This window comes from Cydia splendana, chromosome 1 (assembly GCF_910591565.1).
Source record: "Cydia splendana chromosome 1, ilCydSple1.2, whole genome shotgun sequence".
NCBI lineage: Eukaryota > Metazoa > Arthropoda > Insecta > Lepidoptera > Tortricidae > Cydia > Cydia splendana.
Window position 1 is genome coordinate 29815551 of NC_085960.1, and position 25941 is coordinate 29841491.

The 25941-nt window shown below is 35.6% G+C and overlaps 1 protein-coding gene across 1 annotated transcript; it reads right to left on the reverse strand.

Moving 5' to 3' along the window:
• Nucleotides 1-20712: 20712 nt before the first annotated feature.
• On the reverse strand, nucleotides 20713-23914 carry LOC134798371 (putative nuclease HARBI1). Its single transcript, XM_063770788.1, has 5 exons — nucleotides 23031-23914; nucleotides 22395-22530; nucleotides 22128-22269; nucleotides 21750-22034; nucleotides 20713-20831 (listed from the first exon to the last, which is right to left on the reverse strand). The coding sequence occupies exons 1-5, from the start codon at nucleotides 23174-23176 to the stop codon at nucleotides 20713-20715; spliced, it is 828 nt and encodes a 275-aa protein (XP_063626858.1). The 5' UTR covers nucleotides 23177-23914.
• Between the last annotated feature and the right edge of the window lie 2027 nt (nucleotides 23915-25941).

Sequence of the window (25941 nt, forward strand, 5' to 3'; positions counted from 1 at the left end):
AACAGCTAAAGTTATTTTGTCTAAATCACAATAAAAAATAAACATGCATTTTCGCGTTCACGACAATTTAAAATGACGTTATTGATGTTTTAGTGCCGATCATACCAACCTAAAGAAAAGTAAGTATAATACGTCTAAGTTGAAAGCAAGTATGGTATGTGCTACCAAAATGCAACAGCAGTCATTTTAATTCGATAAGATTATTTCTATGCCTCAATGTTGGTTCCTAATTTATCATAGTATGGGGTGTCGATGGGCTGGAAATGATATTGATATGTCATTCAATTGTTAGGTCGAGTTAAATATAATACCCGTGTTATTGAAGTATGGGTACCTGATGATGATGAAAAATAAACATAAATCAATAAACTGTGCCAAAGTTGACGGAGTTTTAAAAAACCTAGTTTCGGCGTTACAATTTTAAATTCATAATTATCGATATTAGTCACAATACAAATAAAATACAATTAAATTCTATTATGAGGTACTATGACACTTCATAATTACATAACGGGGTGGATATTAGTCATAATAAAATAACAATTGATATAGTTTTTCAAGCCATTTTCATCGTGTTGTCTAATTTATATTCATAACCAATTAAGAACTTGTAAGTCGAGGAAGCCCAGTGAAGCTATTTATTTTCCGTTCTAAGGATCAAAAATAATTTTTACAGCGGTTACACAATCTTTAAAGTACGCGGCTTCGTACACCCCCTCTCCTTGACTCAACTTTTCCAATTTGATGTGGACTTACTATGGATACGAAGACGTTACTTTAACCAGAAATGTCACTTCTGCCACTGACAGATCATATCCTGGATAACAAATCGAGATCAAATTCATGTTATTATAACCAGAATAGGTAACCATCATGGCACGGCTCAATGCGATATCACGAATAAAATTATTTTGGGATCGCAAGCTAGCCGTGTTTAAAATAAAGAGAATTCAACATGAAACTTATTAACATAAGTTTTGTATAACTTCACGTACAAGGCTGACGAAAACGTCGAGCATACGGAGAACTTTATTATTCTTAAACTAAGTTTCGATAACGTGACATTTGCCGTTTTAAGTTTAAAATAGACATTTGCTGTTTATTTTCGAAACACGTGCGTCATTAGAAAATAATAATAGACTACCAGGTTAATTCGAACGTGCACCTGACATCAATGATCAAACTATATTTTCATATCAGTGGGCCTAGCCAAGGTGACAATCGCTTGCGCTACGACAGCGAAACGCTTTGTATCTCTCTATCACTCTTCCATATAAGTGGAACAGTGACAGTTGCGTTTCGTTCGCTACGGAGCGTAAGCGATTGGCATGTTGGCTACGAGGCCAGTTAGCTGTCATTCGCCCGACTCGCTCGCACCAATACAGTATGTACGTGCGAAATACACGCGCGAATAACAAAATGATATCATTTTGATATCAAAATATACGTTTAAATCGGTCTGAAGGAGAAATGCCGAGGAAGCTTCCGGAATTGATCCTTCTATTTCTACATAGGATTTAACTTTGCCCAGAGTATAAATGTAGTCACTCTTCAAATACCTATCCATCAAGCACATTGTACATATTAATCAAATCTAAAATTAGGGTTAATATCGGCGAATAGTCTGTCTTATTTGTTAAATCTAATTGTCCGCCTTTGAGTGGGCAAATCTATCCTCCAAGGCAAATATGGAAGGTTTCAGTGTACTGAGGTGTCTTAAAATAGATACTGTATTTAGTTAATTCAGAATATAATACTAAGTGCGGCAATTTTCGGGGTCCTAATGGATGATATCCGGTCTCATGAGAGTTTTTGTGAGGTTGTTTTATAAAACAAGGTTAAGCCTAGTCACTAGTCAAAAAATTGTAGCTAGCCTAGATTAGACTTAGGTACATATAACCGAGCATTTCTTTAAAAAATGCAAGCTTTATATAGTGACTTTATTTGCAATTAAAATAATAATCATTATCAAAATTCTTGTTTTAATCAGAATGAGTTTTTTTCATCATAATAAAGAGTGTTCAGAAATGTTTTTCCTTTACGTTCCGATCATTAAAAAATACCTAGTAAATAGTACAGGGAGTATAGGGTACTATTGGGAGGGACATCATTATTTGTTACAATTACAATCGCATTCTAATTTTCAATAAGTAATACTTATAGTTCGAGATACAAAGTGAAAATAACCTAAAATTGCTAAAAAATTACACAATAAAAATTTATTTCAAACTAAGTACCTACCTGTGCTCTAAAAAGCGTTCTCAAATACATCTCAAGATGTCTTAGAGGCGTGAGGAGAGATGAAACAGCAGTCATTACCAGAGGTCCCTTGGGCGGCGGCTGGAGGCTCCGGCCTCTATTTATAGAGCATCTAAAAGCATATGTCTCGTCCTGTTTGTGGGCTAAGAATATCGCTTGAATAGGCTTCGCTTTGCGGCTATAGTGCGTATTTGTGTGAGTATATAAGTAGATACAGTGTGGGCAGTAACAGGGATAATATTTAAACTAGCTGTTGCCCGCGACTTCGATCGCTTGGATTATTATTGTGTTGTTATAGGTTGTGCAGCAAAAAAACAGTTAGGCTAATGTCCCAATGGCTTGCTGCGGAGTATCAAATCCCTCACTCAAATAAATATTTAATCTCGGTACAAACTTTCAACATGTACTCAACCCCCTAGACTCCCTAAAGGAAGCATTTTCAATAATATGCCCGTTTACCAAGGTTAGTTGATGAAAAATATTCTCAGCTCCATTCAAACTTCCTTAAGGAATGAATTTTCAAAAAGGCAGCAATCACTTTTCTTATTTCCTAATGTCGTATGTTTTTCTAAAAAGTTACAAGTCCCTTATTAAATATATATATATTCCCGATGCAAAGTTTCAACCCCCTTTTAATCCCCTTAGGGCTCAAATTTTCATAGCAGGAAACTATTTTCATTACAGCCCTTATAATCACGGAATTTAGGTTTTTCCCACAACACGTATTTGTAAACAAGTATGTAAATATTTAAGTACAAAAAGCAGGTAGGTATCTACCCGTTTTACTGAAAAATAATAAATTTAATTTTAATATACGTTTCTGAAACTACACCCAATTATAACGGTTGTGTTCCAAAATTGCCCCAAAGGCAGAGCCAAACCAGGCCGGTAAATTTCATTGCGTTTTAAAACAGCCGGGACGCGACCAAAGTCGTTCGCTACATCTGTTTGACAATTTACGCTTTTAATAATGGCTGCCACTGCCTTTGAATCGGCTGCGAATTAACATCGGGCTAAATTACAGCCTTCAAATTTTTTCCGGCCCGAATGGTTCGATTCGGTACCGCTTTTCTATTTTGCCCTGGGCGAGGATTTAAAGACCTTTGTTATTGCTACTGTCCCTTTTTAAACGTTTATCTTAAAATCTGAGGAAATGTAAAGGCTTCATCTTCGAATTATTAAGATTAGGTCGATAAAACAGTACCTACCCACTACTTGCAGTTGTGAATTGTGAGTTACCTATACTACTTTACACTCTAGCACATAGCTGTGTTCTGCTTTAGTCTCATTGCCCCTATTAACCTAGTGGTTAGGATGCTTTTATACTTATAGGAGTACATTCAGTTATTGTACAAAAAGTAACAAGACAAGATGGGATGGACCCAAGATAAGCCGACACGATTTTTTACGAATCCAAGGATTCAAGTTCTTCAAACTATAATTTGAGCTGAGGGACAGGATATTCCCAAAACATACAGTTTACATAGACATCATTCGAATAATATGGCTCTTTTTTTCTTAACGTCGGTAAATAGTCATAATATTAGCAGGATTAATTCTGTCGTCATAAAGACTTAACTCTCACTTGTTTTTAGTTCAATTTTCGGCATGAATAGTTCGAACAACACCCGCTTTGTTTATTCCAATTCCCAAGATAGCGGAGTTATTAAATTTGCAATTCGTAAAAGGCTGGCTTCTTTGAGATCTCCGATTCAGTGAACTAAGAAGCTTACAAATGAATGCCTTATTTAATTAAACTCATCATTGATACTCGAACCGATATAGAACAGCCTTTACAGAAGCATATCTATTGAAGCTGTGTTTTTTAAAAGATACCATTTACTCGTAAGTAAGTAAAGTAAGTAAATCTAATACCTTTAAACGAGCAATTCCTGTTTATTTATTTATACTTATATATATTTCAGGGATCTCGGAAACGGCTCTAACGATTTCGATAAAATTTGCTATACGGGGATTTTCGGGGGCGATAAATCGATTTAGCTAGGTTTTATCTCTGGGAAAACCAGCAAAGCTCGGTCTCCCAGATATTATTCTTTATTGCACCAATCATTTAATTAAGATTTATATTAAAGTTAATTTTTTTGTACCTACATAGTTCAATACATATGATGATTTGTAGGAGAACAAGAAGTTCTGGTATATATATGGTGCATATGGTCCAGCACAGATCTAAATAAGATATATGTTGAATTGACGCGTGACCAGAGGGCTGGGACATACTAGGTAGCGCAGCGGATCAGCATTGCCATACAACGTGGCAATTGCTGCCAGCCTCCTGGGCACGCTACCAATAGACGGTGAGATGGGGTTTCTGTTTATAGTTTATTTTTAAGCTGAGTTTTTAATTTTAGTTTGTATTTTCTATTTTATGGCTGTTTATTGTTTGTTGCATACAATTTTGTACCTATATATTGGAAAAATAGATTTATCCAGATAATATTTATTATATCAATTACACTTACTAAAATTCCCTTAAATTCATCATTAAAAAAATCAATCATTAAAAAACATTTTTTCTTTCTCTTATGTGTTATATGATGTGTCATTATTCGAAGATCCTAACAGAACCTAAATATGTCTATAATTCCAAACATTCAAGGTCTCGCAAATCATTAAATGCTTGATATTTATATCAAGCACTAAGTAATGATAATCTTATTGGTCTTCAAATCTCTTAAACAGTATTATAGTTACTATTTGTTATGTTGTGCTCGGGCCAAACCGCCGCGCTAAGTTCAAAGGGAACTTGCACCTGTTTATTTAGGATCATAACTCATACTGACGAACAAAACTTCGCTAATTGGACAAACTATGTGTTTAATTAATTAACCACAAATTGGAAACCACATTAATTTTAGAGTGATTGGATTACGTAATTAACATATACCGACTTGAAAAAATTAAACCACTATTTTCAGCATTTACATATAATAGTTACCTATGTATAGGGTAATCCTTAAATATACATAGAGCTATTAATACGCTTAACTATTCATTTTTAAGAACAAAGACCCTACTTAGATGAAACACCCTGTATACAATAGATAAGGTATACATTTACAATACAATTCTTTCAAAGAGGTTGGCAAATGTACTACACATTAGAGGTAGTTGGATAAAAAAACAATTCAGCGGTTAAAAACAGAATTGGGAAAAACGCGAATGGAACATAAAATATTGGGAAACAAATTTTTAGGTAACTTAATCTATACACTCTATCAAATAAGCATCCTTACTGGTACAAAAATTCACATTATGTAACAAAATTCTGGAGACCAACTCGTACATAAAACATGTTTCAAGCACAACACACGCAAACTACGTCGACACATCGATAGCGGCATCTAACCTACGCGCAGAGCCATCTATCTTACTAAAAAGTGTTATATTCAGAAACGGTGTACCCTTATTTCACCGCCAAATTTTTTGCAGAATTTTATTATGCAGTAAATTATTCATAGAATAATCGAATCGCATATTTTTGTTACAATTAATTCTGTTTCTTCGATTATTCATTTCAAAGAAACATATTTTGTAACTTGATTGAAATTCTGAATATTTATTCAAAGATTTTTTTAATAAAATAAAAGACTGACTGTAGAATTATTATTCATTGAATATTATTTGTGCGACACTACAATTCACAGAATATTAATTTCAACAATTATTATTTTACTAAATTACCTTTCACATACTCGTAGTATTCATTGAAATTGATAAAAAAGGAGTTTAGGTTACTTTAGAGCTGCAACCTCTAAGAAAACGAACCCTTGTGGGTTAGGTTAGGTTAGAACTGCGACCCCCAAGAAAACGAACTGTTGCCAGAGTCAAAGTCAAAGTCAAAGTGTTTATTTGTAAAACATAGGTAAAACTGTTACAGTGGTGTCAAAAATTATAAATTTGGTATCACTATGTTTTGCCTATTGGCGTACAAAAACATGTCCTTAGGATAATTTATATAATAAAATAACTTAGCTAACAAATAGAAACAAATAGTAAAAATAAAAACATTAAAAATTAATTAATTAATAATATTGCCAATCTTAAATAATAACAATAAAATCATTCCTTACATAAAATAGAAACATTTCAATACATTAAAAATATTAAAATTAAATTATACATGTCAAGGTATTCATTTTGAATTACCTAAGATAATGTAATGTAGTTTTGAATTACCAGAAAAGTGGGTTAGGTTAGAACGGCAACCCTTAAAAACGAATTCCTTCCAGAGAAGCAGATTGCGATAAATTAACGACTAAATAAATAAAATTCGTCTATTATAAATGACTATTCTGTATATCAATATTGGTGAGCCGTATTTATAAGAAGTGACTTTTCTACAGATCGATGATTCTGTGAAATGAAATTACATGAACAAATTGTTCTTGAAACAAAACTAATGTTTTAAATTTTTGGTGAAACTTAACTAATCAAAACTAAAATTATTTGAAGTAAATATCTAATAAGTAATAAGAAAATCTGCAGAAAATTTTACGGCAAAATAAAGGTAAACAAGTCATATAAAAAATGCTTGCCTTCGGGGTAATTTATGTCTTCTTTTATACATCGATAATTAATCGATCTGGCGCTAGAGTTATTGTTTTATTGAGTTATTGTTCTCATATTTATTATACCGGTAAAAAATTACGATTCAAGCGGCACCAACTTCCCCTAAAATTTATATTTTTTGTTACCTCATATGCTGTATTGTATGAATTACATATGTATCCCCAGCAGAGTACCTATTCACGAAATTACTTAGGTCACAATTTACAATAGAACCAGATCTTTTGTTCTGCTAACTATGTCAAAGAGTTCAATAAACTGCTATTCGTTTAACACAAGTGGCGTTCTCAATGTGAATAGAACAAGTTCACATACTAAGCGTTAAAACCTCAACGGGAATAATTAGATTAATTAAGCAGAATATTTAGATTCGAGGCAATGGCTGACTTGCTGCATTTGCAATAATTATAGCCGTTGCACTGGAAATTATACCTTCAAAGCAGCAGTTTGATAATTTATGTAGAGTATAGGGCTCCGCTGCAGCGACAGACGGGTAAAGTATTAGTTTTAGTCATTACTTCAAGTCTCTTTGGAAATTGGTAGTGGGAAGTATGACTATTTTATAAGCAAATGGCGTTATTAATTACTGGCTTCGGTTGTGTGTTTATATTTAATTTCTAACGATTTACTCGTGCGGGCATTTTTATTTTAACTTACTTTAAAGCGCGACTTAAGTCGTGTTTCAGTAACGTCTAACCGTCACATTACTGACAAAATGTATTGGATTTGACACTGACCGTCAGTTGTGTGACGATTGCTATATTGCTAACCGGCCGTTAATGGTACACAGTTAAGTGAAAATTCCCGTGCACAGGTTGTCACGCGGCTATGTACAGTCAAGCGTAAAAATATGGGTGCATATAACTTCTCAAAAATATGTCCCATAGTTAGTTCTTTATTCTCTGACATAAGAACTATTGGACATATTTTTGAGTATGATGTGTGCACCCATATTTTAACACTTTATTGTACATAATATAGAAAGTGTTTAGGATTCATTTGCTAACATATTTTGCGCTATAAAAACTTAAGTATAGTATTTTCAAAAGGAAGTAATACATACATTGTAAGATATGTAAGTGTACTGGATATATTTTAAATGTACGTATTAGGCGAGGTTAACAATGTGGGTTTTACGATGGAACTAACACCAAAACGCGAATCCTACATTTACGTGTGATCAGATGTCGTTATTTTCTAAAGAACAGACATTTCCCATTGTACAATTATGCACTATTATCTACATATTCACCTTTTAAGCTATCGTTGTTATGGTAAAACGTTGAAAAGTACCCCATTTGTTGAAATATATAGGTACGTACAACAATTTGTATTTTATTTATAACAACAATTGTACGGTTGTAATAACAATCCTCTACAGTTCAGTTTGTTTTGTCATCGCTTTTAAATTTGTGGCTGAAAGTCAATGTAATTAATTTATACTGTATTTTGTCAGTTCCTTTGGAGGCTTCGGCATTTAAGTAGGCCACGCTTGCCGCGATTCAACCAATAAAATGTACTCTCCAAATATTTCGTGGTTATTCTCAAAAAGTGTGTTTGCGGATTTGCGGTCTAATTGCCGCGACTCGTAGAAAATGTATGAAAAGAGTCGTGGAAATTAGACGCAACCTCAGACATATTCTTAAAGAATGAGCCTTCGGTGTTTAACTGAAGATTTTCCAACTGAAACTATTATATCCCTTCACCGCCTCCGTATAGTATCTGCAGGAACTTGATCTTTTGAACGTACTTGAGGACGATGGCAGATAGTATACCTATTCCAGATAGCTTCGGGCTAGGTAATGCCTAGCTTATTTTATCAGTTAGCTGTTCACAGACGGTAGACCCTAGAATTATCTAGATGAAAATAGCTTGAGGTCACTGATAAAAGCTTAACTTTGAGATAAACGATAACTTAAGCACCTGATTGTCTCTGAACCTGTTATGGATCCCAAGATCTCAATTCAAACCAACAAACTGTTTTACAGTTTGGCGAAACTTTAATTATAGGTAACACTGTACTTTGTGTTCTGTTAAATAAAAAAAAAAAAAAAAAAAAAAATTACCTATATACGATGTATAGTAGGTACAGTCAGCATCTATAATAGGGTATGGAATAACGAGCCAAAAGTATCTGCCATGCTGGAATATTCTTCCAAATAGAAATAAAACTCTTCAGTTCGCGTTTCTGCGACAGTTTAATTATTGTACTTTATATCTCTTTTTGTTAGGCTATCACAGAATGAATGAATGCAGATATTTTTGACGCATAGTCTGCTACGCTACTTTTGATGCTGACTACAGGTACCTATATAATATTATGAATATCTTATGAGTACCTATATATCCAATTATGAATCATTACTTGAGCGTTTTGGATGTTTCATTATTGTGGCCACTAGTAAGATCAATTTAATGTAAGTAGCATGTACAACTCAACAAGCATTTTCTACATTCGATATGAGTTTTCTTAATTTTTTTTATTCCATTAACAAGTACGTAATCCATAAGTATCATAATTCCAAAGTATTTTTTTTTATTCGGAAATAGTGTAACGCGGTATAAAACGTTACATTCTTAACCTTTCACCAGGCTGACGTTTCAAAAATGACAATCGAATCTCAGTCTTACTCATCGAAAATAGAACACGTTTGAAGTGCTGTATGTGGGGAATATATATCCTTTAAGACTGGTAAAGGATTAAAAATACCATGGTACATAGACATCAAGACATACATATAACTTTAGGTGATTATTCTCACAACACACACTATTGTTGGTGTATAACATATTCGAAGTTTAGGTACTTAGTTAATGTGTTCAATCAATCTTCCCACATAAGTTTGCGCACTGTCGGGCAAACTGTATTGTCTGGCCACTAAGTCGGCTCACTCGTATTCATCACAAGTTGTCTACTAAGATAATGCTTTGTTTGTTAACTGAGAACAGTACCTACTCTTAGTACCTAGTACCTTCTTCGTTACTGTAAACTTCGTAAAGGCATAGAGAAATAAGCATAAGAGTGCTCACTCGGTACAAAGATAAAAACCTATTTATAAGAAGTCTTACCCGAGCTTTGCGAAAACTTATTTATAGTAAGATTTAAGCTTAATAAGTATTAAACTATAAGCAAGTTTGAAACTTATTAGCAATATGTTTAACCATACCTCCCATACAACTTAATAATAATATTATTAAGTAAGAAAACTCATGTATGAAGTGGGCATATAGAATCGTCTTGGCAGTTAGTAATTGGCAGTACTTAGCAGTTAGCACTATCGTCTTGGCAGTTAGTACTTATTGTGCAGTTTTGCTTTTAAAACAAATTAATTTGGTACAAATACATCATCATCTTCCTCGCGTTGTCCCACGTTTCCCATTTTGCCACGGCTCATCGGAGCCTGGGTTCCGCTCGGCAACTAATCCCAAGAATTGGCGTAGGCACTAGTTTTTATGAAAGCGACTGCCATCTGATCTTCCAACCCAGGGGGTAAACTAGGCTTTATTGGGATGAGTCCGGTTTCCAAATAAGTTTGGTACAAATACATATTAAATAAATATTATAGGACAATTTTACACAGATCGGCCTAGTCTCACAGTAAGCTCAATATGGCTTGTGTTGTGGGTACTAGACGACGATATATATAATATACAGTTACCTATATAAAAAAAAAATTGACACACATTATTATAATGATGATGTGTAGACTTTGTATTCCCAGATTTCATAACGCTCACTACATAATACGATGCTATAAGAAACCTTTACGCCGCCTTTCCTCTACACGGCTGACTTATTCCGAAGGTATCGGGTAGCTTTAGAAATATTTATATAAAACGTAGTGCAAAATAAATATTTCTTCAAAAGAATGTACCTACAATACAGACACATTCACAATCACATTAAATTTAGAGTAGTTCATAGAACTCAAAATAGTGCCACGACCGATGCATGGAGGAGAAAATTTGGATTCGTTTCAGTTTGCGTTTAAATATTTGACGAGGTTCGACCGAGCGGCCGCTGACCCTCACCGCAGCCGTAGGGTTGAACACTATGTTTATTTACGGAAAATATACAAAAAAAAACTAAAAGCATTCGATTGAAATGTTTGACGTGTCACGTGACGTGTGACGTGTGTGTGTGTCACCTTTCTATCAACAACAGTGACCATAGGTTATACTTATAATTTATAATGAATATAATGTGTTTAGTATTTAACTGGGTATGGGTTATTTACAGTGGGGAAATTCTGCAGGTATATAATCGAATTTGTCTCCGTATAAATAAAGCGCAATCTGTAAAAATAAACATGCTTTTTACTTTACAATAACAATTTTTATTTATATTAATTACAGATATAATAGAATAGAATAGTTTTATTCGTAAGCACAAACAATCGAGACAATACATAATATAAAAAGAAAACATAAATAAGACATAGACATAAACCATACATCTAAGAGGTTAATGGCACAGTTAGGTATTTGTGGAATACAATAAAAGAGAAAGCTATGATCAAACTAGCTTATTTAAATAAAGAAATATGAAACTGTATTTGTCTGTTAATGCATGTCTCAAACTACAGGTAATTTATGATGAGTAAACTAAAACAGTAAAGTACTCTATTTAACCATAAAATACAACTTGTACAAATAAAGATAATGCTTCAAAAAAAAACTACACATTTATAGGGATTTGACAAACCTTAGTCTTCTTCTATGTACTTATAATGTTCCTGAGTTAAAGCTTTTACCTCCGCTGTTACCTATTATATTGTTTCTTTGTAATCTTATCTCCGATACTTATTATGTAAATTATTAAAGAGGCTTTTGTGAACATTAATTATAAAATACAAATATAAGAAAAGAAAAAATATTGGCAGTGACAAGCAGACGGAATGGATAACTAAAGGAAAAAAAATGTTTAACATAATATTAGAAACCAAAATTTTAAAATGTAACACGAAAAAAACTGTAAAAGGGGCCCACTGATTAACAGCCGCCGGACGGTATCGGCCTGTCAGTTGTTCGGAACTGTCAAAATTTTGTTTTAACTGACAGGCCGATACCGTCCGGCGGACTGTTAATCAGTGGGCGCCTTTAGTCAAATACCTGATGAAGACCGTCTACGTCTCTTTCCTTGATATTGAATGCACAGGTGCTGTCTCTTCTTAACACATTCAGGCCCAATAACCCGACAGTCGGGTACACTGTTCGTCGACTACGCGCTCCATACGGTGAAAACGTGGCTACGCGCTACGAGCGTAACCCGTAGCACTTCGTGGCAATGAATGTGTTAATTGTTTAAAAAATGATTACTAACAGGTTACTTTCAGGCTCACATAAATTATGTAGTAAAATACTGTCAACATTAATACATAGTACCTACATATGAAACGACGCGCCAAAAGCTTTCTACCATCCTCGAATACTTTTCCAAATAGAAAATACATTTCGCAATTAAAAGTATCTGCAGCAGTTTAATTGTTCTATATAAAGAGATATATCTATTTTTTTAAGCTCTTAGAGAATGGTTGATACTTTTGACGTCTAATACGTTACTTTTCATACTGACTGTACCTAGGTAGGCACTAATTGTATTTGAACAGTTGGCAGTCCTACCTAAATGTAATTCTGGCGACACTTAGACCAGCTACTGTCTAAAGGAGGGTCTATTCTTATCTCGCGGTTTAAGTTCTAGTTTTGATCTAGGTATCTACCTAACTAGTGTTAGCATTTATAGTTATTTAAAAACGATGCAGATATTTATTTATGTTTGCACTTATTAAACTAATAAATAGTCAAAATAAAAAGACACATAAGTAAGTCAGATAATGTTAATATATTTTTGATGGAATGTGTACGAGGGGGGCCTCTTCGTGCAACTTTTAACACTGGATTATGCAATGTCGTGCTGGCTAATACTGAGCCAGAGCAAGCAAAATTACTGTATAAGACTTATAAATTGTGTATTAACTAAGTATTATAATGACGGAGGCAGCATGGGTTGTACACAGGATGGTGGGTGGACGTAGTATCTCAATGTATTACTTCACAGCTAACTTCGGACTTGTTAACCATACTAGTGCCTACTAATCACTATAGGAATGTATTTGGATTAAACTCAAATAAAAGGATCGCATAAAATCGTTCAAGTCTTTATTCAAATCAAGCTAGGCCGGCTCCAACCGTACACCTCTGACCCGAGAAGATTTAATTCCTTCTCAATTGGAGAAGGGTATCCCAATATGGGACCGGCAACAAACTCGGCGGGACACATCTTTTCAAAACAACACTTCTTCTCTTTATTTTACAAAGGTAAGCTTCTAATCACACGTAAGAAATCAAAATAACACTTGGAATAAAACACTTAGTTAAATGGTTAAAGAATGTTGGATTCTATAAGCTTTCAGAATAATCCTTCAGGTATAAGCCTTCAGGAACGTGGCGAATTAGGCACGAGGTTGGCTAACGTCCGATCTCTAGCGCGGCTCAATCAAGTCTGCCGGCGGAGCCTCACCGCTCCCGCCTCGAAGTCAAGTTGGCAAACCTGCTCGACCGGTCTACCAACATAACGACAAAACTGCCAACTCGTGCCTACCTTCACCCAAGAGAAACCTCTTGACGTTCCAAAGCCTTCTACCTATCATCTTAGTTCAACAATACGCCAATAGAGGGCGTTACGATTACTTTTTACGCAACTTTATGAATTTCGTTACAACCAAGTAATACGTAGCTCAAAATTGCTAATTGATTTTATACAGGCGTCAAACTATGAACTGTAACGCTGCAATACGTCCTCCTGGAGTCACGCTCTGACAATAATAATTATCTTATACCTAATGCTACTGTATTTTCGCGAACGTATGGAGCGCCATAATTGCTCAGCGACTAAGCTTCTAAAATTATGAATTAAATAAAAAACAAATGTTAATATAGACTTCCAGGCCAAAACGAACGTACACTGATATCGGAATGATATTTAAATCATGTTATCGTGCATTTTGCTCGTACTTGTCCGTACATGATTTGGCGCGGGCGAGACGAACGATAACTAAATATCATGATTAAAATATCATTCTAATGTCAGCGTACGTTCGAATTGGCCTGTTCTATTAAAAGATAACACATTCACGTCAATTAATCGCTCGTCATTTAAATAATCTAATATTCACTCACGTGGATTTCGTCAGGTGCACTTAAATACCCTGATCATCAAAAACGGCGGTCATTTCAGAAACCAATACCGTAATTTTCACAATTATAACCCCTTGGAAATTATCGAGCAAAGATAATCGATGTGACAATTTGATAAGTGACAACCCTAAGTTAAGTATACACGGAGAAGTTTACTTTTTAATAATGAAATGCAACACGAGTAGAAGTTCAATAAGGTGATAGCGCAATTTATGGCGGCATTAAAGAGAGTAATGATGGTCAGTAACGGGGACATGCTGTTAGCCCTTGAGATGTGCCCCTATTTGAGTTCGGGTTCGGGAGTTCGGGAGTAGACAGATTGAATAAACATATTTTACATGTCGGCTTAAGGATTCTGTAGAAAACGTTGGTTAAGTGTTTACCTCTACGCAAATGGAAATGGGCTTATAGGTATAATAGCTTTTGCCCGCGACTTCGTCTGCGTGGAATCAGTAACATCAGTTAGGTACAGTAAGTATAGCGCCTGGATAAAATTTAATAGCAATCATTCAATTTGAACATTGCTTACATCAATTATAAGGCAATTCATTAAGTCTTTCAATTCCACCCCCCTTCGCATTCTCTTTAGGGATGATTTCCGACATAAAAACTATCCTATGGGCCCGATTCGGATTTTGAAATAGACATCTACTAGATAATATCTTGTAGACGTCACCAAGATACGATAACGATATGTTTAAGATCTAACCTGTCAAATTTGACATTTATGCGATTCTGGAGATACTCTTGAACGATTTCCACAAGATATGACTTAGAGATCTAATTCACATCTAATAGATATCTAACACTATCTGACGTAAAAGTGACACTGGTTGCCCGAATTGAGCTGCAAAAGAGAACTAGTTGAAATCTAAACGATAACGTATCTAAAATGGATCTAGTACGTGTCGTCTCTGGTGAATATCTTGAAATTCGGATACGGCAGTATGACCTTCCCAGGAATTCAAACTATCTGTATGCCAAATTTCAATTAAATCCGTTCAGCGGTTTAAGCGTGAAGAGGTAACAGACAGACAGACACACTTTCGCATTTATAATATTAAGTATGGATATCTATGTGGTTTAGTTTATATGGAATGGGTTTTTCTGACCGATTTAAAAGCTCTTACAGCTTTTAAATACTTGGTTGAGGTAAGTAATTATATGAATGGAGTAGGTATTGAAAAATAATTATTTCTTAAAATTTTCAACAAAACTTATTGTCTGGTTAAAAACGTGGATAAGAATACAGAATGATGTGATGTGCATTGTACTAATAGTAGTCCTGTAACAATTAACAATACATAGTGAGATTGTTATTTAACTGGAGGAGTAACATGACTTTTGAAGAGCGTGGGTGAAAGAATTCCTAACGTATTTGAATTTTAATCATATTAAACCAACATTACTGTTGAAATATCTTTGTTTTTACTGAGGCTGATTCCGTTGTATATGATTTTAGTTTTGTTTTGATACGACTTTGAGTCGTTTTAATATGTATCTCACGCGCACCAATAAGTGTGAGCGAGATGCCTAACCAGACGACCGCTAGAGGCCTCTAGCCAAGAGGACAAATGACAAACAACGAAAAGAAAAAAAATATCGAGATGACAGATGCTACGAAAAGTTACAAACTTCCTTACATCATTTTAACTTTTTAAGTATCGATTGGCGTTTTCTATAAACGATTGTTATCTCGGCTAGGCCCCTAGATTGAATTTAGCTAGCAACAATCAGCGTTATTCGCGTACGCTGATTGGATAAGTACCCGTACCATGTCACTGACAGTGACAGTGTCAAGACTGATATATACGCTAACGTCTACGTTATTTACTTTCGGCTGCTATTTAACTGATCACCAGATTTAGTAAAATTTAATACCAAAAAAATCTATTTTACCACCCTAAAATCATGAATGATCACCAAAATTATAACACCATTTTAATGTGAAATGATTACCAATTTTATTACATTTTACTATCCTTTTAAAGGAAATGACACCAAACTAATCATTATTAACCCAAAAATAGTCAATGATTACCAAATTTCAAACCCCATTTTAATGTGAAATGATAACCAAATTTTTAAATCTTGCTATCCTATTAAAGAAAATGACACCAAAATAATCATTGTAAACCCAAAAATAGTAAATGACCACCAAAATTAGAACTCCATTTTAATGTAAAAAAATAGTAAATGATCACAAGAATTGTAACCACATTTTAATTAAAAATGTGCAAACATTTAATAAATCGTTATCCTATTAAATTAATTAATCCACTTCGTCAACTTTTTCTAGTAGCATTTTATTTCTGTAACAGTCGCAGTTTTAACCTAACCTAACCCACTTTTCTAGTAGCATTTTGTTTCTGTAAGGGTCGCAGTTCAAACCTAACCTAACCCACTTTTCTAGTAGCATTTCTTTTCTGCAAGGGTCGCAGTTCAAACCTAACCTAACCCACTTTTCTAGTAGCATTTCGTTTCTGTATGGGTCGCAATTCAAACCTAACCTAACCCACTTTTCTAGTAGCGTTTCGTATCTGTATGGGTAGCAGTTGAAACTTAACCTAACCTACTTTTCTAGTACCATTTCGTTTCTGTAAGGGTCGCAGTGCTAACCTAACCTAACCCACTTAACTGATAGCAGTTTAACTTACTTTTCTAGTAGCATAACGAAATGCTACTAGAAAAGTAGATTAGGTTAGGTAGGTATGCGGTGCGGGCTACGGGGGGTTGAGCGGGAGGAGCTAGTAATTTTGGCATCAGTTTACTTTATTTGGTAATATGTATACATTTTTTGGTAATCATAGTGGTTTATTTAGGTGAAAATATCGCATTAATTTGGTCTTCAAGATTTGGTGATCATTAATGCTTTTTGGTGATCATTCAATATATTTGGTATTTGAATACAATTTGAAGTGCAGTCGTAATTAAAGTGGTGGTACTTTTGTATTTTTAGGCCTTATTTTTTTGGTGTTCAGTATTTTTTTTTGGTAAGCATGATTTTTTTATTTAGGGTACCAAAGTATTTTTTGGTGGTCATTATATTTGTAGCCTTTACTTTCTATACATCTCGCTCACATTAATATGCGAGTATGAGCGTGATGCATAGAAAGAAAGTTACGTTCTCGATAGCGGTTATGTCAGTGCAAAACTGGTGGTACCTAGGTACAGTCAAGTGTAAAAATATGGCTGCACAAATAATCTCAAAAATATGTCCCATAGCTCTTATAACACCTATATTTTTACACTTGACTGTACTGCACACTTATTGTGCGTACGATACCCGATGACACGACCCACGGTCGTATCAAAACCAGGTGAAAACTCTATCAAATGGTTTAAACTGAATCGACTTCACTGTTTTTTCATGTTTAATAGAGACGTTTAAGTACCTATACACTGCACCATAAACGCTTATTAAAACGTTGACGTAAAGAAAAATACGAAGTGCATTCGTCATAATTCTTTTAGATTGGCGGTTTCGTGACTCACGCGAAGGTAATCGCAGTATTTTCTAGTGGCAACCAACCTATGATTGCTTTGGTGATAACCCTATTTATATGTACAGTCAGCAGCAGAAGTCTCTAAGCGGGCGAGGTGTTCAAAATGATCTAGACGCGACTTTATTGTTACGAGAATAAGAGCGTGTCAAGGTAATTTTGAACACCTCGCCCGCTTAGAGACTTCAGTACCATTACCATGAGTTGCTATCGAGAACTTACATTACGTTACTACAATCGCTAGCGCCTAAACGCGGTTCGTGTAGATTTCGAAACAACTGGTACCATGAGTCAATTACTCGTTTACTATACTCGCTAACGTAAGCTCGATTCATCGTGTAGTTAACGTTACGATAGGGAATTACCTTGGAGTGACGTGCCTAACTTCACTGCAAAGAAAGCTATCTCTTTTTGACTATACTGAAACGACAGAGTAGGACGATATTGGGCAAAAACCTAAGTATCCAAGCATTCGTTTAAAAAATATAAACATAACCGTGCTAATTTAAAGCGTCATGGCACAGTATTATTATGTAAAGTGTTAGTGGGATCTTGTATTTGTGTTGGTTACTTTGTCAATGTGACAGTTCTCTACTTAAGTTTGAGTTGACTGGCTTGACGTCCGTTGACTGTTGTTGCTTTTGTAAATTGTGTTTTTGATTGTGTTCCTGTGAATAAAAAAGTGCCTAGCGCCGCTAAAGAAGTTTTCACTTCAAAAAAATGCGTACTAGTACGTCACAATTTCAACTTCTAGTTGACTACATGCAAAAGTAAGTATCTATGTACTTTAACTTTAATTTGAGTTATACAGTCTCCCTAGTTTATAATAGATGAAATATTTTAGTTTCAAGTGGTTAGCAAAGTATTTTAAGGTCCCTCTCATCTCATGTGTTACAGGCATGGTGACCTTAGCAAACCAAATGATGGGCCACACGGAAAGGAACTTAATACACGACGGTGGGCCGAGCTCACACAACTTTTGAACGCGGATGCGACAGGCGTCACTAAAAATACAGATAAGTGGAGAAAGGTATGTGTATAACATATTAAATATATTAAAAACGGGTCACTAATATCGGGTTTGGGGTAATGTCAATGTCAGGTTTTTAATATATTTAATATGTCTGTGTCTCACGGAAGTTTTGTGTATAACCCATTAGCTTTAGTGTGTGTGTGTGTGTGTGTGTGTGTGTGTGTGTGTGTGTTGGGTGTGAAGGTGTGGAGTGACCTGAAGAACAATACGAAGAAAAAGGCTGCTCGGATATTCAGAGCTGGAGCAGGAACTGGTGGTGGTCCTGCTTGTAAATTAAAATTAAGTGACCTAGAGCAGAGGGTGCTGGCTATAACAGGCACACGGGCAGCTACAGGCATTGTAGAAATTCCGGAGGTTGGCCTGGAGGTAGGGTAATGGGTACTTCATGCTTAATAACAATTTCGGCGGGGTGTGCAGCGTGGCATCGGGCTCACAAGTAATTTGAGCAGCGTGTACTAAGGCCGCTCCTATACGGTTGCAATTGTTTACCTAACATGCACGCCGCACACCCCGCCCCGCTGCACGCCCCACTCGAGCGTCCACTCAGGCCTTAGACTTAAGGTGACAGTCCATTTCCAACCGCAGCTGCACTACTGTTCATTTTACTATGGAAATTGACAGTAACAGCGACGCGTTAAGTACCAGTAGTGCAGCTGCGGTCAGAAATGGAATGTTACCCTAAGAATAAAATAAAGAGTAAGAACTCCCATACTTAATCCTCTTCACAGAGAATGCTGTCCTATGGGAGTTTGTTATTCTTTATTTAATCTTACTCTATGGTCATACCTAAATTAAAATATTTTACAGGAAGAAGTAACTGAATTGACTGTACTACCGACACTTGATGATGATGACAGCCCATCTATTTTTATACTACATGATGAGTTAGCTCAACAAACTTGTTCCAGTGAGTTTCCGTATCATTGTTACTATGAAAATAAGATCAATGGAATTAATTTAATGCATGTCCTGAGAAAAATTCTAACAACATACATAGTTAACAGTCACCATAGCCTAGCTGATATTGATTCTGCCTAGAAAGCTGGTTGTCCCGACTCGGTATCCTGGAAAGGGTAGCGGCACAAATATATTTTCTTCATTTATGATGACAATGATTTTATGTGTAACAATTATTGGATATATATTTTTGTATGAATACTATTGCCCAGTATCAATGTACAGTCAGCAATACTATTAGCTTAGCAGTTAGCACCTTTTCATACAAATTTCTATGCAGGGGTGGTACCTTTTCTCTGCAGCTGACTGTACAGACCAATCTTTCTTTGGCTGTAATTTTGTTACCAAGTATTTATTTTATTGTTTTTATTTTTTATTGCAGATGTTGAAGATTGGAATCGGCCAGGGACATCGGCTCAACCCCCAGTTTTTCCACTCTTACCTGTGGACAGGAATAACCAAGACTTGGCGGGCAGAGAGCAGCCTGAAATAGTTAACAGCCCAGGTAGAGTTTTATTTACTAAACCTCATTTAGAAGCAGATAATAAATTTTGCATTTATTGACACATTTTATAGGTGTAAGTACTGCTCAGTAATATTATAGCCCATTGCCCACAACACACTTAAAGCCTAATCTTGCAGAGGTGTTCTTTTAACCTGCAATTTATAATAGGTATGAATGTATGTATGTGCAATAAATACTGATTTATCATTACTTTGTATCTTTAGACAGGAGTGAGGCCGGCATGACACAGGCGCAGGAGCCTGCGACTCGGGCCCCGCGGGTGGCTGCTGGAGGCAGGCAGCACGTTCGCAGAGCCATACGCCCTTACCACCTACGCCGCGGCGGCGGCGAACACGTCCGACGCCAACATTCTCCTCTCGTACTCGTACCCAGACACAGTCCGATTTGGCAAGGCAAGCCTTCGTCAGGTCTGACTGTGAATGGCGAAATTTCCAAATGGAGGCAGAGCGGGAGAGGAATAGGTTAAAAGATTTACAGATAAGGATGCAAGAAAGGTGGTTAGATTGTTTTAGTCAATTGTTAGTATTGGGAAATAGAATTGTAAGTCATTGGGAAAAAAAATAAAAATGTTATAAATGTGTATGTATATTTTTTCTTTTACCTATTTAACAAATGATACTTGGTACCTATTTGCAAACATTACACTCTTAAACAATTATACTATGACCGCCTTGATGCAAGTCTTCTAACTGATCCCGTAGTGCTCTCCCCATTAATAAATCGCTAGCACCTCCATTTTCCAACACCACTTCCGCTCGATGAAATTCTGAAAAAAGTGAGCTCTTCTATAGGTAATTATTTATTTTATACACTAATATTATAAAAATGTAATTTTGAAGTTTTGTATGTTATCCTAAACTAGGTTCCTATCCGATTTCATAAATTCTTTCACCAGTAGGTATATCCATACTATCCATACGAATATTATAAAAGGAAGTCTGTCTGTCTGTCTGTTACCTCTTCACGCTTAAACCGTTGAACCGATTTAGATGAAATTTGGTATAGAGATTGTTTGAATCCCGGGGAAGGACAAAAGGTAGTTTTCATTCAAAAAATCACCCTTTAAGGGGGCGAAAAGGGGGGTCGAAATTTGTATGGAGAATCAACAAAACGCAGTTTGGACAAAATAATAGCTAACAAAATTACTAATTCCACGCAGACGAAGTCGCGGGCAAAAGCCAGTAATATTATAAATGCGAAAGCGTGTCTGTCTGTCTGTCTGTTACCTCTTCACGCTTAAACCGCTGAACCGGTTTAGATGAAATTTGGTATAGGGGTAGTTTGGCTCCCGGGGAAGGACATAGGATACTTTTTATCTCAGAACCCCTTAAGGGGGTGGAAATTTGTATGGGCAATAAATAACCGCTGAACCGATTTAAATGAAATTTGGTATGGTGATAGTTTGAGTTGTGGGGAAGGATATAGAATAGTTTTTATCCCAGAAATCATCCTTTAAGGGGGTGGAAGTTTGTATGGGGAATCAACAAAACGCAGATTGGATAAAATAATACCTACCTAAATTACTGATTCCATGCAGATGAAGTCGCGGGAAAAAGCTAGTGAACTAATAAAAAGGACCTTCGGGATGGGATATAGGCTATACTGGCTATACATAGTTATGTATAGCCTATATCCCCTCCCGAAGGCCCTTTTTATTAGTACTGTTTTCTTATATAATAGGTACCTTGATCTTGTTCACGTATCTCTTCGGGATCCGGAACATTGTACTTTAAGGCAATGTTGTGTAGCACAGAACATGCTATAATAATTTGTGAGCACTTTTCTGGCCTATAATGTAAATTCCTATCTCGGTGTACACAGCGCCAACGGTTCTTCAATCGCCCAAAAGTGTTTTCAATGACAACTCTTGCAGAAGTGTGGGCTGCATTGAAATTTTCTTCAACAGAGTTGGGAGTTGGGTTCAAATATGGTGTCATCAGCCATGGCCGTTGAGGGTAACCAGAATCACCTGTAAAATAGGAATATTTTTTATTAAGGACAAAAATAAATGCTGTTTTAAATGAAACATAATTTAAATTATACTCAAAATATATTGTCTTACCTAAAAGCCAGACAATTTCATTACGCCTGTGTAAGGACTGTATATAATTGTTAACATTACTATTTTCCCATATGAAAGAATCATGGGCTGCACCTCCAAACTTAGCATTAATGGATAAAATTTTACAATCGTTATCACATATCTGAAAAATTAATATTGTATATAATATTACGAGTAGTAAGTAAATCGCTTTTAGATAAACATGTCAATCTAAATTTATTAAGGAGTAGGTTAGGTACCTATACAGATAAAAACAGACCTACTTACCATTTGTACATTCGTTGAGTGATAATGCTTTCTACAGAAATATAAGTGTTCTTCTTCCTTTTTGGGTGTAAATATCTTGAAGTGGCTGCAGTCAATGCTTCCTATCACCCCTGGGATTCCATATTTATTGAAAAAACTAAAATGTGAAGATTGGTTTGTAGGCATTGACGTTTTAAATCTCAGGACTGGCCTTACGGGCAATAAGAATGGGGAGTCCGACTCGCAGTTGTCCGGTTTTTAGTGCCCGTAAGGCCAGTCCATAGATATAATACGTCAATGTTTGTAAGTATTGTATTGTGGTCATAAGAGGAAAGAATATTACGTGAGTGAGTGCTTCAGTGTCGAAAATAAGGAACTTTGATGCACAATCATTCTTAAACTACTATATGAACATATTGAATGTATTTGAGAATATATCTTAAGCATGTTAAGCCCTATATATTACTGAAAATTCAGGGTTCTAGCTTCAGCCAGCACAATATTACAGGACGTCGAAAATGGCCTGAATCGCTTCGAGAAAAGAGATGGTACGGCCGTGCCTCTTTGTTTTGCTCGACTTGTCGGGGACACTGCCGTGCCCCCAGATAGGTAAATTAGGTCAGTACCTAGTTTAAGTTGTGATTCGTCTATTTTTACCTTTGTCTAATGTCATCTCTTTCTTCGCGTGTGGTTGGAAAATGTATAAACATTTTTAGAATATTGGGGTGGTTCAACGCGGCTGTTACCTCTTCAATGTAAACACTCATTGCTTCCTGCGAAAAATGGTGTGCCTTGCCAGTCATGCGTTGGTAACTACCTTGTGCATAAAATAGTAATGCACATAAAACCTGCAAGAGTTAGTTTGTTGGTTAATTACAAAATAACACTCATAAATGTCAAATAAAATGTATAAGTTCTTAACACTTTTATAGAATTTATACTTAACTTTGATTCCACTGACACTCTTTGAGTGGATTTCAAATCCGCATGATTTATTAACAAATCACACAAATCCTCAAAAGCTTCCTTGCTGAGCCTATATTCTTTAATAAAATTATTCTCACTTATGTGTTGAAGTGGGTTTCTTAATATTTTTCTCATATCGGCTTGATATTTTCCTTGTTCATGTCGTTCGTCTTCATATGCAGCTTTCGCTAACATATCCCATGCCAAATAATGCCTTGCTGACATTATTTACATAAATAATGATAAGAAAATATACTATAACACGAATTCTAATAAGTTTTCACGCTCCAATATGCCAGTGAAATAGATTACTACAGTCGATAACGTATTGCTCGATAGCGTATGTCAAAAATGTGACTCATGGTACCAATTTCTATAGGCAACAGCTACAAACGTTACTCGCTAGCGAGCTAGGTAAAATACCTATCGAAAAGTAATCGCTAGCGTTGAACTCATACTGCCGATTTTTAGTTCTATAAGTGACCGCCGACGGCGCTGTACTATTCTCCATAGAAATCATTTACGCAGTCGCTAGCGAGCACCGTCACTGTAAACTCATGGTAATGGTACTGCTGCTGACTGTACCTACATATAATCAACATTCGATATTATTTGACGTATACTTAACATTTAAGTGATGATTTAGAATTATAAATATTTAATAGCGTTCATTTGGATTTGATTTGTAATATTTTACATTTAGTCTTTAATTCGTTAAGGCGATATGATTCGACTCATCAACGAATCTGAGGGGGTGAGGTGCGCGGCAAACCGTGAAGCCCCGCCCGCGCGTCCCGCGACCCGCTCGCCGAGATCGTGAGCGCGCGTCGCGCACGGTAAACATAGCAGACGGGTCACAGTATAATGATCTTATGATGGCAGTATTTTAACTAGACCGGGAAATGGTCACGTTTTAGAGTTTTTATTGTATATGTACGTATGTATTTTTTGCATTACGTATTTCTGATCATTTTATGTAGAATTATTATTTTTATATAGACATGTGTACTTATTATTGATCAGTAAAGAACGTTTTAATTTCATGGCAGCGTGTTCGAGTTAAAGTACCTCAAGGAAAGTAACAATTTTAAAGGAGACGGTCAATTAAGGGTTCTATTTATAAAGGTTATTAACCTTAATCAATAATTTTACTTTACAGATTCCTTTAACTCAATAACGCTGCCGTGAAATTAAAACGTTGTTACTGATCAATAGTACTTATTTATAAGCTCTAAAAACAAAAAAAAAACAGTTTCAAAGTAAATTTCTGATAACTTTTTGTCAGTGCAAGCCTTATGGTTTCTTCTTGGCAACATTTTACATGAAAATGTTTTTGGTGGGTCTCATTATCACAATTTCCAATACTTTTGTTGCCTAACTTAATAAATTATTGTTTACAATACCTATCGACTTTATACCTATTTTAATGATCACACAATTTTAACGAAACAATGTTTTCAAGAAAATAATTCAATTAAGTGCGAGTCAAACTCGCGCACCGATGGTACCTACATTTTATTAAGTACATTATATATATATTTTTTTAATTAAGTTGTAACTGACTCATCATCATCATCTCAGCCATAAGACGTCCACTGCTGAACATAGGCCTTCCCCTTGGACCTCCATTCCGGTCGGAAGCGACCCGCATCCAGCGTCTTCCGACGGCCTTAACAAGGTCGTCTGTCCATCTTGTGGGTGGACGTCCTACGCTGCGCTTGCTAGTCCGTGGTCTCCACTCGAGCACTTTTCGACACCATCGGCCATCTTCTCTGCGCGCAATGTGGCCTGCCCATATATATATAACATTTTCAAGAAGTCTGGTCGCTTGTGGTGAAAAAAAAATGTATGGAGAACAGAGTGGCCAACTTTCTTAAAAATAGTTTATCTAATACTGATTCTAAAATGGTATCACACATGCTATTTACATTTCTACAAATAAAGATATGGCCTAGATGGTGTTTAAAGTGAAGTATGGTGCTAACTAGTAAAAAAGACAAAAGTGCGATTATCTCGAAAACCACGAAACTTTTACTAGACCTATAAGTGCATTTTCTGGACCAGCCTAAGCTGCCCTGTCGATGGTTAGAAGGTTGTCCATTAATTACTGGACATCCTGTATAGAGATGTAACTAACCCAAATCGATAGTCACAGCAAGCGATTACGATTGGATGGCACGTAGACTGAGGTATCGAATTGTGACGTATAATTAATTTTTATTTGCGATTTAAATAAAGCTAGAATTATATGGTTTTCGCGCAAGGCATTTAATACACCGACCGAGTAGGTCGCACCCATCGTCAAAATCTAAACGAACTGGGGATCTATTTTAAAGTTTATTTATGTTATTTCTATGTCAAATTTGATGTCTGTTAGGTGACGATAAATATATCCATATTTACAGTTGATTATCCACCTTTTCCTTATTTTTATTAAAAGAAAAATGAAAAATTCATATCGATTTACTTAGACGACTACCGATTCATAAAGGTGGTGTCCGGCTAGCCATAAAATAAAAAAAAAGATTAAACGTAAACGTTCGTAGTGCAATTGTTTTCCTTTGTGATTTCGATGTGCGAGACATTTTACGTTGTATTGCTG